Here is a 12,538-nt window from a genome sequence, read left to right on the forward strand (position 1 = left end):
TGGGAAGAGTAAGACATTGTAAACCATCCTCATGTGACGCAGGAACAGAACACCATGCTCTCATGAATAATGTCACCTGGGTTTCACCCGACACACACACACACACACACACACACACACACACACACACACACACACACACACACACACACACACACACACACACACACACACACACACATATCAAAAACTCTCCAGTGAGTACTGTATGCACCACCCTTCTCTCCCCCCTGTCCCCACAGCTCCACCGGAGCCAGAAGGTATGAGACGGACCCCCCCTGTGGTGCCCCACAACTTGGGCCTGGGGGACTTGACCCTCATGTCCCGAGGACTGGTCATCGCCCCGCGCCCCTGGACCGCCCAGCACATCAGCATCACACACACACCTGGCTCTACACACTCATATACACACACACCTGTGGAAGGACAGGGAGCAGGGGAACCCAGAAAGACAGCACTGCAGTCAGACTCAGGTGAGTTCATTCATATATCATTCTCAACTCATAGCTTACTCATAATTTAACATGATAATGTACCGTAAGGGCAAAACCCTGGAATAAATCTAATCCAAACACACTAAACAGTGTCCCCCCACACAGACTCCTAATCACTTCCATGTCCTTCTCCAGTCTCATTGGTACAGTCAGCCCCAGATGAGCATCTGTCCCTGGGGGAGATCAAGGCCCTGCTCCCCCGGAGGCTGGGGGAGAGGCTGGAGGATGTGAGGGCAGCGTTCAAGGCCCTGGACCCTGAGGGGAGCGGCTCAGTGACCCGGGGGGAGTTCAGACAGGTGGTGGAGGCCTTCCTCTTCCCCCTCACGCAGACCCAGCTCAACGCCATGCTGGCCAAGGTGAGAGAGGGCAGATGTGGGTCTCTTATAGACTGGTTTGCGATCTGTTTGTGCTGTCTTGCCAACTCCAATGATAATAGCAGTTGGCAAGACAGCACAAACAGATCTGTAACCTGTGGGGTGTACTACAAAGCAGGTTCAATGAGTTAGCCAGCTAACTTGCCTAAATATTCTGAAATAACTTGTAATTTTTTTAAAAGATATGCTGGAAATTGACATGGTCGAATTGACTCAACAACCAAAAACACATATCTAAGTTGAGCTTTTTTAAAGAACCAGAAAATCCATAATTATTTCTGGATGTTTATCAAAGTTAGCAGGCTAACTCATTGAACCTGCTTTGTAGTACACCCAACAGGTGTCCTATGTTCTGCTCTTGCATAGTCTGACAAAGTAATGCTGATTCTCAAGCTCTGGGCTCCACATCGCCACCACTGCATGGTCATTGACTATATTGGCCACTAGATAGCAGTACAAGACTTGAGGTTAGTCTTGGTAATGACAAGTGACATGCTCTATCACATACTGTTAAAAAAGGGTTTTATGGCTCATGGAGAGGGGACACCGTTTCCGTATCTGAAATGATTTCAACTTTTTCCCACTAAGCCTTACTACATAGTCTTGGAGTTCTCAGTTTCTTTATAACGTTTTAGGACAAGTGCTGTGCACAGATGTTTGGTTTGGGTGTCACTGCCCTTTTCTGTTTTCAGAACTACACGGAACAAAAATATAAATGCAACATGTAAAGTGTTTCCCCTGTTTCATGAGTTGAAATAAAAGATCCCATGCATTTTCAATACAAACAAAAACCTTATTTCTCTCAAATGTTGTGCACATCATCTGTTTAAATCCCTGTTAATGAGCACTTCTCCTTTGCCAAACTAATCCATCCACCTGACAGGTTTGGCATATCAGGAAGCTGATTAAACAGCATGATCATTACACATGTGAACCTTGTACTGGGGACAATAAAAGGCCACTCTAAAATGTGCAGTTTTGTCGCACAACACAATGCCACAGATGTCTCAAGTTTTGAGGGAGTGTGCAATTGGCATCTTGACTGCAGGAATGTCCACCAGAGCTGTTGCCAGATAATTAAAAGTTAATTTCTCTACCATAAGCCGCCTCCAACGTCATTCTAGAGAATTTGGCAGTATGTCCAACCGGCCTCATAACAACAGACATGTATGGCATTGTGTGGGCGAGCGGTTTGCTAATGTCAACGTTGTGAACAAAGTGCCTCATGGTGGCGGTGGGACTATGGTATGAGCAGGCATATGCCATGGTCAAAGAACACAATTGAATTTTATCGATGCCAATTTGAATACACAACAATACCCTGACGAATTGTGAGGCCCAACCGAAAGGTTGCAAGTTCAAATCCCCGAGCTGACAAGGTACAAAATCTGTCGTTCTGCCCTTGAACAGGCAGTTAACCCACTGTTCCTAGGCCGTCATTGTAAATAAGAATTTGTTCTTAACTGACTTGCCTAGTAAAATAAAGGTAAAAAAATTAAAAATAAAAATATATAAAAAAATCTGTATTCCCAGTCATGTGAAATCCATAATTAATTGATTTCAATTCAACTGATTTCCTCATATGAACTGTAACTCAGTAAATACAATGAAATTGTTGCATGTTGCGTTTATATTTTTGTTCAGTATATGAGGACCACTTAAGGAAATGTGACTCTCTTGATGCATCACTGACAGTAGTAATAGCATTGGCCACATTACTCATTGATCAAATTGATCATTCCCTTGCACTGTTTATGAAAGCAGTGGGGACATTGATCGATGTTTAGTGACGTAGTATAGCTGTTCGCGCGTTTACATTTTGTGTTCCTATACCTCCCACTGTTTGTTCTTCATCCACACCTGTTTATCATTGATCAGTACCAGAGTGGTGTTATGGGTAGGGATATACACCTACAGCACAGTTGTTTATCATGTATACGGTGTATCCCTTCTCCCTCCATCCGTGGTGTGTTGCTGTGCGATGCCTCTCGTCACTCCACAGCGCCAATGTAATTGTCTCCACTGTTCCTCTTTGTTCCGTCTCAGCGCTCACGCCTGACAGTTTGACTGCCTGTCTTTCCCACAGATTTCCACCCATAATATCAGCACTTTGTGCTCCTCCCTCCCTCCCACCTCCTCCTCCTCCTCCCCCTCTCTCAGTCTTTCTGTTCCTTATTCATTAAAAATACTGTGTTTTTTGAGGGGAGTTGTCGAAAGTTTACTTTAAAGGACCATATCGCAGGAGCAGCAGCTGTTGTGCTGGTGACATTTTGATGTGGAAGTCGCTTTGTGCTTGAGGGAGGGAGATGCCACAAGCGGCTTTTTCCCCCCTTCTCTGTCTCCCTCCTCTTTCTCTTTCCTTGCCTTTTTGTCTCATCTGTTTCTCAAACACTTTCAGAGAAGCGATTGAGAGCTCGCTGCGTCTAAATTATAATTTAAAAAAAATCGTGATCAATTATTTAGCAGGCGGTGGTTGCCTTACATGTTAAAAAACACTTGCTCCAATAATTACAGGGAAGTCCTAGAGCAGAGTTAGAGAGGGAGGAAGGGAGGGAAAGAGAAATAAGACTGACAGAAAGACAAAACAAGAGGTGGACAGAGAGGGAGTGGAGGGGAAGACGGAGGCGGATGATGGACAGAGTCTAAGACAGAAAGAGAGAGAGAGAGAGAGAGAGAGAGAGAGAGAGAGAGAGAGAGAGAGAGAGAAAGAAACAGAGGGAGTCTGTCATGTCTGAAGGGTGCTCCACTGCTCATTCACTATAACATAATGACCTGGGTCTGACCTTCACACTAGAACACTATACCTACAGTCGTGGACAAAAGTTTTGAGAATGACACAAATATTCATTTCCACAAAGTGTCTTTAGATATTTTTGTCAGATGTTACTATGGAATAATGAAGTATAATTACAAGCATTTCATAAGTGTAAAACGCTTTTATTGACAATTATTTTTCAAGACCTCTGCAATCTGCCCTGCCATGCTGTCAATTAACTTCTGGGGCACATCCTGATGGCAGACCATTCTTGCATAATCAATGGTTGGAGTTTGTTAGATTTGTGGATTTTTGTTTGTCCACATGCCTCTTGAGGATTGACCACAAGTTCTCCATGGGATTAAGGTCTGGGGAGTTTCCTGGCCATGGACCCAAAATATAAATGTTTTGTTCCCTCTAGCCACTTAGTTATCACTTTTGCTTTATGGCAGAGTGCTCCATCATGCTGGAAAAGGCATTGTTCGTCACCAAACTGTTTCTGGATGCTGAATCAACTTTCTTGGGCACCCTGAAGCCTTCTTCACAACAATTGAACCGCTCTCCTTGAAGTTCTTGATGATCCGATAAATGGTTGATTTATGTGCAATCTTACTGGCAGCAATATCCTTGCCTGTGAAGCCCTTTTTGTGCAACGCAATGATGACGGCACGTGTTTCCTTGCAGGTAACCATGATTTACAGAGGAAGAATAATGATTCCAAGCACCACCCTCCTTTTGAATCTTCCAGTCTGTTATTCAAACTCAGTTAGCATGACAGAGTGATCTCCAGCCTTGTCCTCGTCAACACTCACACCTGTGTTAACAAGAGAATCACTGACATGATGTCAGCTGGTCCTTTTGTGGCAGGGCTGAAATGCAGTGGAAATGTTTTTTGGGGGATTCAGTTCATTTGCATGGCAAAGAGGAACTTTGCAATTAATTGCAATTCATCTGATCACTCTTCATAACATTCTGGAGTATATGCAAATTGCCATCATACAAACGGAGGCAGCAGACTTTGTGAAAATTAATATTTGTGTCATTCTCAAAACTTTTGGCCATGACTGTACACAGCAGTCTTACCAGCCCCATTCCCAGGTATATAGAGCATGCAGAGCGGTGCAGTACTCCTGTGGTTCTAGCTAGGCGTTCCGCTCGGTGCCTGCTGATAGCAGTGATAATTAGACAGTGTGACATCTATAATAAGACTCAATGCCATAGAGCTCTGTAGGGAGCAGAAGCACTGGATTACACCGTGGGAGGATGTAGGGCAGGGTGTCAGAGACTAGACTTTGATTATGAGCCACCAGAATAGGTGTGTGTATATATCTACCTATCCATGTGTGTGTGCTTGCGTGCATATCTTCCTTATCCATCTGTGTGCGTGTGCGTGTGTGTGTGTGGCTTACTTAAGTGAGATACTGTTCCACTGCTGGTGCCAGGATAAAAGCAGTGGGCTGATTCCCCAGGTGTGACCCGTTCTGAACACCACCTATTCCCCGACCACCCAGCCCCAGAATTACAGCTCAACCCACCTGACGCTACACAGGCAGAACCCTGCTCTTACCGTCTGACGCCATGGAGTTGTCATTACTCTTCACTTTGGTTGTTGTGGGCAAAAGTCTGGAATTGCTCAGAAGTTTTAGGGAAAAAAATCAATTTAAATTTCAGCATTATTATTATGCTTATGATGAATGTGATCATTATCATCCTCCTTATCACCATCGCCATCCTTGTCCATTCTCTACCAGTGATCCAGATACGCTGAGTAAACAGTCTGGATTTGTTGGTCTCCTGTAGGTGTCTAAGAGAGACAATGTAACGGTGGACTACATGGACTTTCTCAGGAGGTACAGCAGGGTGACTACAGCACAGAGACCCTACAGCTCTACAGCACAGAGACCCTACAGCTCTACAGCACAGAGACCTTACAGCTCTACAGCACAGAGACCCTACAGCTCTACAGCCTCCTCTAAAGCACAGAGACCCTACAGCTCTACAGCCTCCTCTACAGCACAGAGACCAGACAGCTACCACAGGTGGGCACATCACCCTTACACTGTAACGCGCATAGGTGAAAATACTATCTGTGTTACATGACCCTATGGTTGGTTTGGTTCAGCAGGTTGACCTCTCTCTCTCTCTCTCTCTCTGTTTGTCTATATGTCTGTCTTCCAGGTGTGTCTCTGGATCAGACCAGAGGGGTATGACCCTGACTGAGATACATCAACGCCTCAAACACAAGGTCTGGATGACACACACACACACACACACACACACACACACACACACACACACACACACACACACACACACACACACACACACACACACACACACACACACACACACACACACATAAAGACACTAATGCACACCTTGTTGTTTCAACACAAGCCTGGAGAAGATAGATACCACTCTATATAAAAGGGAGGTGACAAACATGACAAAATGACATGTCTATGTGGGCGGTGAAGTGATTCACCTGTGAAATTGAGATGGAGATGTTTTTGTCATGTCAACATAACAATGTCCCTATGTATCCAGAAGAATGTACAGCACACGTAGGAGGCATACTACACTAAACACAAATATATACGGAACATGTGTTGGTCCCATGTTTCACGAGAAAAAAAAGAACCCCCTGAAGTGTTCCTGATTAAACAGGATGATCATTACATAGGTGCACCTTGTGCTGGAGGCAACGAAAGGCCACACTAAAACATGCAGTCTTGTCACACAACACAGTGCAACAAGTGTTGAGTAAGCGTGCAAATAGCATGCTGACTGTAGGAATGTCCACCAGAGCTGTTACCAGAAAATGGGATGATAATTTCTCTACCATAAGCCGTTTTAGCGATTTTGACAGCACGTCTAACCGGCTTTACAACCGCAGACCACGTGTATGGCGTCGTGTGGGCGAGCTGTTTGCTGATCTCAACGTTGTGTACAGAGTGCCCCATGGTGGTGGTGGAGTTATGGTATGGGCAGGGATAAGCTATGGACAATGAACACAATTGCATTTTATAGATGACGAGATCTTGAGGCCCATTGTCGTGCCACTCAGCCGCATCACCTCATGTTTCAGCATGATAATGTACGGCCCCATGTTGTAAGGATCTGTACACAATTCCTGGAAGCTGAAAATGTCCCAGTTCTTCCATGGCCTGCATATTCACCAGACATGTCACCCATTGAGCATGTTTGGGATGCTCTGGATCGACGTGTACGACAGTGTGTTCCAGTTCCCGTAAATATCCAGCAACTTCGCATAGCCATTGAAGAGGAAGGGCACAACATTCCACAGGCCACAAACAACAGCCTGATCAACTCTATGTAAAGGAGATGTGTCTCGCTACATGAGGCAAATGGTGGTCACACCAGATACTGACTGGTTTTCTAATCCTTTTTTTTAAAGGTATATGAACAGATGCATATCTGTATTCCCAGGCATGTGAAATCCATAGATTAGGGCCAAATTAATTTATTTCAATTGACTGATTTCCTTATATGAACAGTAACTCAGTAAAATCTTAGAAATTGTTGCATGTGGCGTTTATATTTTGGTTCAGCGTATAACGCAACCATCTGTATTTGCATTTTGCAGTGCATATGTTCCAGATATTAACTAGGTTGTTTATTGTGATGTGAAATAGAGGATTGTACTAAATAGAATCAGTGGTTAGATGAAGCCCTCAGAGGTTGGAGTTGTCACAGTTCTGTTCTGTTGGGCTGTACGACAGGCTGCTGTGCAGTGGGTAATGTAGTAATGTACAGTGCCGTCGGAAAGTATTCAGACCCCTTTACTTTTTCCACATTTTGTTACGTTACAGCCTTATTCTAAAATGGATTAAATAAAAGATCTCAGCAATCTACACACAATACCCCATAACGAAGTGAAAACTCAATTTTTATTTTTTATTTTGCAAATGTATAAGAAAAAAAAAAAAAAACAGAAATACCATATTTACATAAGTATTCAGACCCTTGAGCACAGCTGCATCCTGTTTCCTTTGATTATCCTTGAGATGTTTCTACAACTTGAATGGTGTCCACCTGTGGTACATTCAATTGATCGGACATGATTTGGAAGGCACACACCTGTCTATGTAAGGTCCCACAGTTGATGAAAACCTGCTCCAGAGCGCTCAGGACCTCAGACTGGGGCTAAGGTTTACCTTCCAACAGGACAACGACCCTAAGCACACAGTCAAGACAACACAGGAGTGGCTTCGAGACAAGTCTCTGAATGTCCTTGAGTGGCCCAGCCAGAGGCCAGACTTTATCGAACATCTCTGGAGAGACCTGAATCAAAAGGGTTCTACCTGGAACCAACAAGGGTTTGTCAAGGGACAGCTGAAGAACCCTTTTAGGTTTCTAAGAGTATACATCACAGCTCAGGTCAGTCACACGTGTGTGTGTATGTATGTGTGTGTGTGTGTATGTGTGTGTGTGTTTATGAGTGTGTGAGTGTGTATATGAGTGAGTACGTGTGTGTGCATGCGTGTGCTTGCGTGCATATATGAGTGTGTGTATATGAGAGTGGGTGTGTCTCCGGTCACTCTCTGATGAGTCGTCTCTGCAGAGCATGGTGAGTCTCAGAGTAACAGCTGTGGCTGGTAATGAGTGATACACACACACATATGATGAAGTACCAGTCACAGCTGTTTACCCTGCACATGCGCCTCACTTATCAATATTCCATGTAGACCACAGTCCCCCTCTTACCTCCCTCCTCTGATACCTCCCACCTTCACCTCCTTGGAGAAGTGCAGAGAGAGAACATTAGCTCACCTCTGGAGTAACCATCCAAGAACCTTTGAATGAGGAACACTCTCTCACTTTCTGGGGTCATTGGGTTCTCTCGCTGTGTTTATCTCGCTGTTGATCTGAGTGGGCTCTCTATGTCTTTCGCTGTTCCCGAACTTCTCATTCATTCCCTTCCTCTCATTCAATCAATAATAATGTTGTAAGTCCAACTTCCCTCATGCTTAACTTCAAATGCGTCCAAAATAGGTTTAGCTATGTCACCTTGAGTAGAGGTGTATGCTTTGAGTTTCAGTTTCTCTACTTTCCCTAATCCCCCTCTATCCCCCTCCGTACCCCTCCATCCCCCTCCGTACCCCCACCTCTACCGACATGCTCTGACCAGAGAAGAATTACCCCCTTAACTGACAGACACACGTAAAGGCAGCAGCACTCTTCTCTTTGATCTTCTCTCTCTCTCTCTTTTCTTCTCTTTATGTTCCTCCCTGTCTCCCTTTCCCCTCTCTCCCCTCTCCTTTTCTCCCTCTCTCTCCCTCTCCCCTTCTCCCTCTCTCTCCCTCTCCCCCCTCTCTGCGTCACTGTGATTTCTCTTCTTATCTTCTATTTGTGATCCACCTCCCTTCATTCCTTTCTGACTCTCTCCCTCCGTCTCCTCTTTCATCGCTCTCTTCAGAGAGCCACCCGCGTCCCTCTGCTTGTCTCCTACCCATAATTCACGGTGACAGGAAAGGTTAGATTGTGCGTGGAGGAGTTCTGGTTGACAGAAAGAGGAGCGGGAACACTATTTAGGCCTGTCGTTACACACTGTTTACAAGACATCTTCAGAGTCCGACCTAGACTCACACTCACACATCTCCACACAATTGACCCTATGACACTGTAAATAATGACACGTTACTGTGGCTTCCCTGGCTTTGTCAGTTTGAGATAGAGAAATATACATTTGCTTTAGTCATTTAGCAGACGCTCTTATCCAGAGTGACTCACAGTAGTGAGTGAATACATATTCATACTTTTTATGTATAAAAATATACTATAATCAGAGGAGAGACAAAGTAAGAAGCAGGGAATTGAGAAAAAAGGGAGAAAGAGCGAGAAACAGAGACAAGGAGAGAGAGATAGAGCAAGAGTGAGAGATCGAGAGACAGACAGACAGAGAGAGATGATATGTAGCCAGTCACAGTCTGTAACCCATCCCCAAATGCCCCTTTGAGTGACTAGATCTGTGGCTGTGTTATCCATCTCATTCTAACCAGCTCACAAGGACACACACACACACACACACACACACACACACACACACACACACACACACACACACACACACACACACACACACACACACACACACACACACACACACACACACACACATACATACATACAAAGATGGATTAACATATAACAGGCTGGTAAACAAAAACAACAGAGCTTTCGTTAATTAACGAGCGCAGGGCCGGCCGGGCGGGCGGGTGGCGAGGGGCGCTCACTGTGGCACCATGCCAGGCCCCAAGCCATGCCAACCTGAAACACAGCTGCCTAATGGTGAACTGGCACTGGCTGGGACAGGGATGGGAGACTAGGGAGGAAGGGATGGGAGAGAGCGAGGGAGGGAGAGGATGGGATGGAAGTGGGGGAAGGGGATGGAGGGAGAGTTAGACAGAGGATGTGGAGATAGAGGGATGGGAGAGAGAGGACACGAAAATTATGGAAGCAAGGGAGGTGAGAAAGACAGAGAGAGGAAGGGACACAGAGAGACGGAGCAAGAGAAAGAGAGACAGAAAAGCAGGGAGAAAGAGAAAGCAAAAAGTTAGCGAGAGCGAGCAAGCGAGAGAGGGAACAGAAAAGGAAGAAACAAAGACAGATAAATGGAGAGAGGAGAGGGGAGTAGCCATAGCCCGTAGTGTGCAGAGAGATAGCGATAGAGAGATAGCACTGGAGATTGGATGATGATATCCCCATGTCTCTGCTCATTAATAGTGTAAGCTCTCCTCTCTCTTTCTCCTTTGTGATTTTAACACATTTCTAATTAGCACAGAATCCTCTTCGTTTGGGAGAGGGGATGGAGAGATGGGGGGGATCATATTTATATCTGTCTTTAATACATTCCCTTTCATTTGATCTTTTTTTAAACACGACACGACTGTATAGCTAGCGTTTCCTTTCCCCTGACTCCAGCAGAAGAGAATGAAAGCTGGTCCGAATGCAAGAGGTAATTGGTATACTTGTCTGAAAGCTTTCATAGTTGTCGAAGTTGTTAGATTCTACAAACAGTGGGAGATTTTTCGGAAGTTAACAACAGAGAGCAGAGAATCAAAAGGCGGACTCAAACGACTTTGGAATCGAGTCTTGAATCAGTATTGTTCATTATGATACTCAAAATGATGAGATGCTAAAGGGTACTTACTATATGATGCTAACATTTTAGGTCAGTTAAGGTGACTTGGGTGGTGTTCGTTAGGGAATCCAATGGAAAATGTTTTTTTTTTAATTCGCAAAGAAAACCGAATAAGTATTTTTTATTCGATATGTTCAGGTAGTCCCTCCTTATTTCAGTCCATTTTCTTCCTATTGGTGCCTAATGAATACGACCCTGAGGGTGTTCTATCAGCTTGTTTTCAGTCTATCCTTCTCCATTTGGAAGGACAGTATTATGTGCAACACATTGCCGTATAGACAATGTCAGTGTGTTAGCCCAGTGGGGAGAGGGAGGCTCCCCTGCTTGTCTTTCAGGGAGACGTTTGGTAGCGCTGCTAATCAGAGTGCAATTAGACAGAGAACTCTTTGGGCGACAGAAAACTCTGATTACCCAAGAGTCAACGGGGTATATTTAGTATCTATCTGTTCCTGTTCTTCCATGGTTTCCGTGGCACCCCGAGCTATGAGCTGAAGTGTGGAGGAGAACGAGGAAAGATGGAGGAAGGAGTGATCACACAGTGGCTCTAAAGGACACTCCCCATAGCTAACCCATCACCGTTTACTTTATGGCTAGTCAACCTGTAGATGTACAGCATACTGTACTTATCACCCACAAATGTTACCACTTACCGCCTGTAACCTACAACTACCTACAAACAGAAATGTAACCCCTCTAGAAGGACCCCAAACTCAAACCCAGCTATCTGCTCTAACCCCTCATGAAACCATTTACCCCAAAATAGCACTCCAACTACCCCCCCCATTAACAATCACAAAATAAGTCTGACATAAGTCTGACTTAAATCAGTCTGTATCTAGCCTCCAAACCCAAACCTACCTATCTCTCTGACTCAGCCTTCATCCCTCTAACATCCCTCCCCTTCCCCTCTGCTCCATCTCTGTCTCTCAGAAGTCTGCAGTACTTGTGTTTACACCCTCCCCTCTCACCCCAACACAGTGCTTTGTGGAACAGAACACACTCTGCTCTGCATCAACAGATCAAGGCTTCAGAATCAGAGGCGTCAATACCACTGCTTGTGCAGATGAAAGTCAGAGAGCTTCAGACAGAGTTTAGGAGTTCACACAGACACTTCTGTTGTTGTTGAGTTGTTTTCTTGGTTTTGAAACTCTGCAGATTGGGAGCAACCTGAAGAATGTAATCCGGGCCTTTCGTCTGTTCGACTACAACCGAGACGGACAGATCCAGCAACACGAGCTGCGCCGGATACTGGAGAACTACTGCTTCCCCTTATCACAGAGAGACTACCAGAGGTGGGAGAGAGGGTCCAATACATACACACATGCACACACACCCATCATGGATGATGGATCCAACTATTTCCAGTACTCCCTACGGTCAGGAGTAATCTTTTGGAATGGACATGATAACTAATGCTAACTTTGTGGTCAGTCCTTTGTCTTCTCATTGAGAGAGAGCTAATTGACTTTTAAAACTTTGGGCCCTGCAGTCAAATCCACTCCAGAAACGTCGCCCAACTTTTAGTGATGTGGCTCTAGAGGATTCTGTGTGACAGGTTCATTTAACATGGCTTTAATTGGTTTCAGTACTCAGGAAGCTCTCTCTCACTTTGTCTCACCCTCTCTCCTTTTTTCTATATCTTCCTCTCACTTTCTCTCTGTCCCACTCTCTATCTCTCTCACACACTCTCTCTCTCCATCTTTTCCTCACCCTCTCTCTCGCTCTGTTTATTTTCCGCACATATCTCACA

General features: G+C 44.9%; 1 protein-coding gene across 1 annotated transcript in view; it reads left to right on the forward strand.

Moving 5' to 3' along the window:
- Positions 1-248: 248 nt before the first annotated feature.
- efcab6 (EF-hand calcium binding domain 6) overlaps positions 249-12,538 on the forward strand; it is a 31,690-nt gene continuing 19,400 nt past the window's right edge. Inside the window, exons 1-5 of the mRNA XM_031798161.1 lie at positions 249-473; positions 630-850; positions 5,424-5,662; positions 5,802-5,868; positions 11,944-12,080. Of these exons, the coding sequence (XP_031654021.1) occupies positions 263-473; positions 630-850; positions 5,424-5,662; positions 5,802-5,868; positions 11,944-12,080 (875 nt within the window). The 5' untranslated portion in view covers positions 249-262. The remainder of the gene's footprint in view (positions 474-629; positions 851-5,423; positions 5,663-5,801; positions 5,869-11,943; positions 12,081-12,538) is intronic.

Source organism: Oncorhynchus kisutch, linkage group LG19 (assembly GCF_002021735.2).
Source record: "Oncorhynchus kisutch isolate 150728-3 linkage group LG19, Okis_V2, whole genome shotgun sequence".
Taxonomy (NCBI): Eukaryota; Metazoa; Chordata; class Actinopteri; order Salmoniformes; family Salmonidae; genus Oncorhynchus; species Oncorhynchus kisutch.